The sequence below is a fragment of the Sinocyclocheilus rhinocerous genome, unplaced genomic scaffold (genome assembly GCF_001515625.1).
Source record: "Sinocyclocheilus rhinocerous isolate Xijiao unplaced genomic scaffold, SAMN03320098_v1.1 scaffold1632, whole genome shotgun sequence".
NCBI lineage: Eukaryota > Metazoa > Chordata > Actinopteri > Cypriniformes > Cyprinidae > Sinocyclocheilus > Sinocyclocheilus rhinocerous.
The window spans coordinates 225714-226444 of record NW_015670978.1 but is presented as its reverse complement, the minus strand read 5'-3'; the positions used below and the strand labels follow the sequence as shown (position 1 = coordinate 226444).

Genomic DNA, 731 nt, shown 5'->3' with positions numbered 1-731 from the left:
TTTATTTATTATTGTTATTCATTTTATTTTTTATACATGCAAACCCTGGTTTTGTATATAGTTAAGTTGTGTCACACATGTTGACCATGTTCTATTCTGCAATAATAAAAAATAAATAATCACAAAAAAAAATGTCAGTGTGTTCAATATGTACACCTAGAGAGGCGAGGGCATCATGCGACTGAAAACAGAATCTGGACGATTTACAACTCATCCTTTTCGTCTTCATCCTCTGGTGGCGGGCCGCCCACGCTGCCGTACATCTTGCTTACGATGGGGTGCACGATTTCCTCCAGCTCCTTCTTCTTGGCCTGGAAGTCCTCGAGATCTGCGTCCTGGTGAGACTCCAGCCACTCGATCTTCTCCTCGATGGCCTTCTTGATGGCCTCCTTTTCATCGGACGACAGTTTGCCACCAAGCTTCTCTTTGTCCCTAATCTGGTTCTTCAGGGAGTAGGAGTAGCTCTCCAGCTCATTGCGGGCGTCAATGCGCTCCTTCAGCTTCTTGTCCTCATTGGCGAAGCGTTCGGCCTCGTTCACCATGCGTTCAATGTCCTCGGGCGTCAGCCAGTTCTGGTCATTGGTGATGGTGATATTGTTCTTGTTGCCCGTGCCCTTGTCCTCTGCGGTGATGCGCAGAATGCTGTTGACGTCGATCTCGAAAGTGACCTCGATCTGAGGGACACTGCGGGGAGCCGGAGGGATGCCGGTCAGGTCAAAGTTGCCCAGGAG

At 48.8% G+C, this 731-nt stretch overlaps 1 protein-coding gene across 1 annotated transcript; it reads right to left on the bottom strand.

Moving 5' to 3' along the window:
• Positions 1-201: 201 nt before the first annotated feature.
• LOC107734416 (78 kDa glucose-regulated protein-like) lies at positions 202-731 on the bottom strand (the record flags this gene model as incomplete). Its single annotated transcript, XM_016546368.1, has 1 exon — positions 202-731. A coding segment is annotated over one exon (528 nt), but the record flags the coding sequence as incomplete, so codon positions are not given.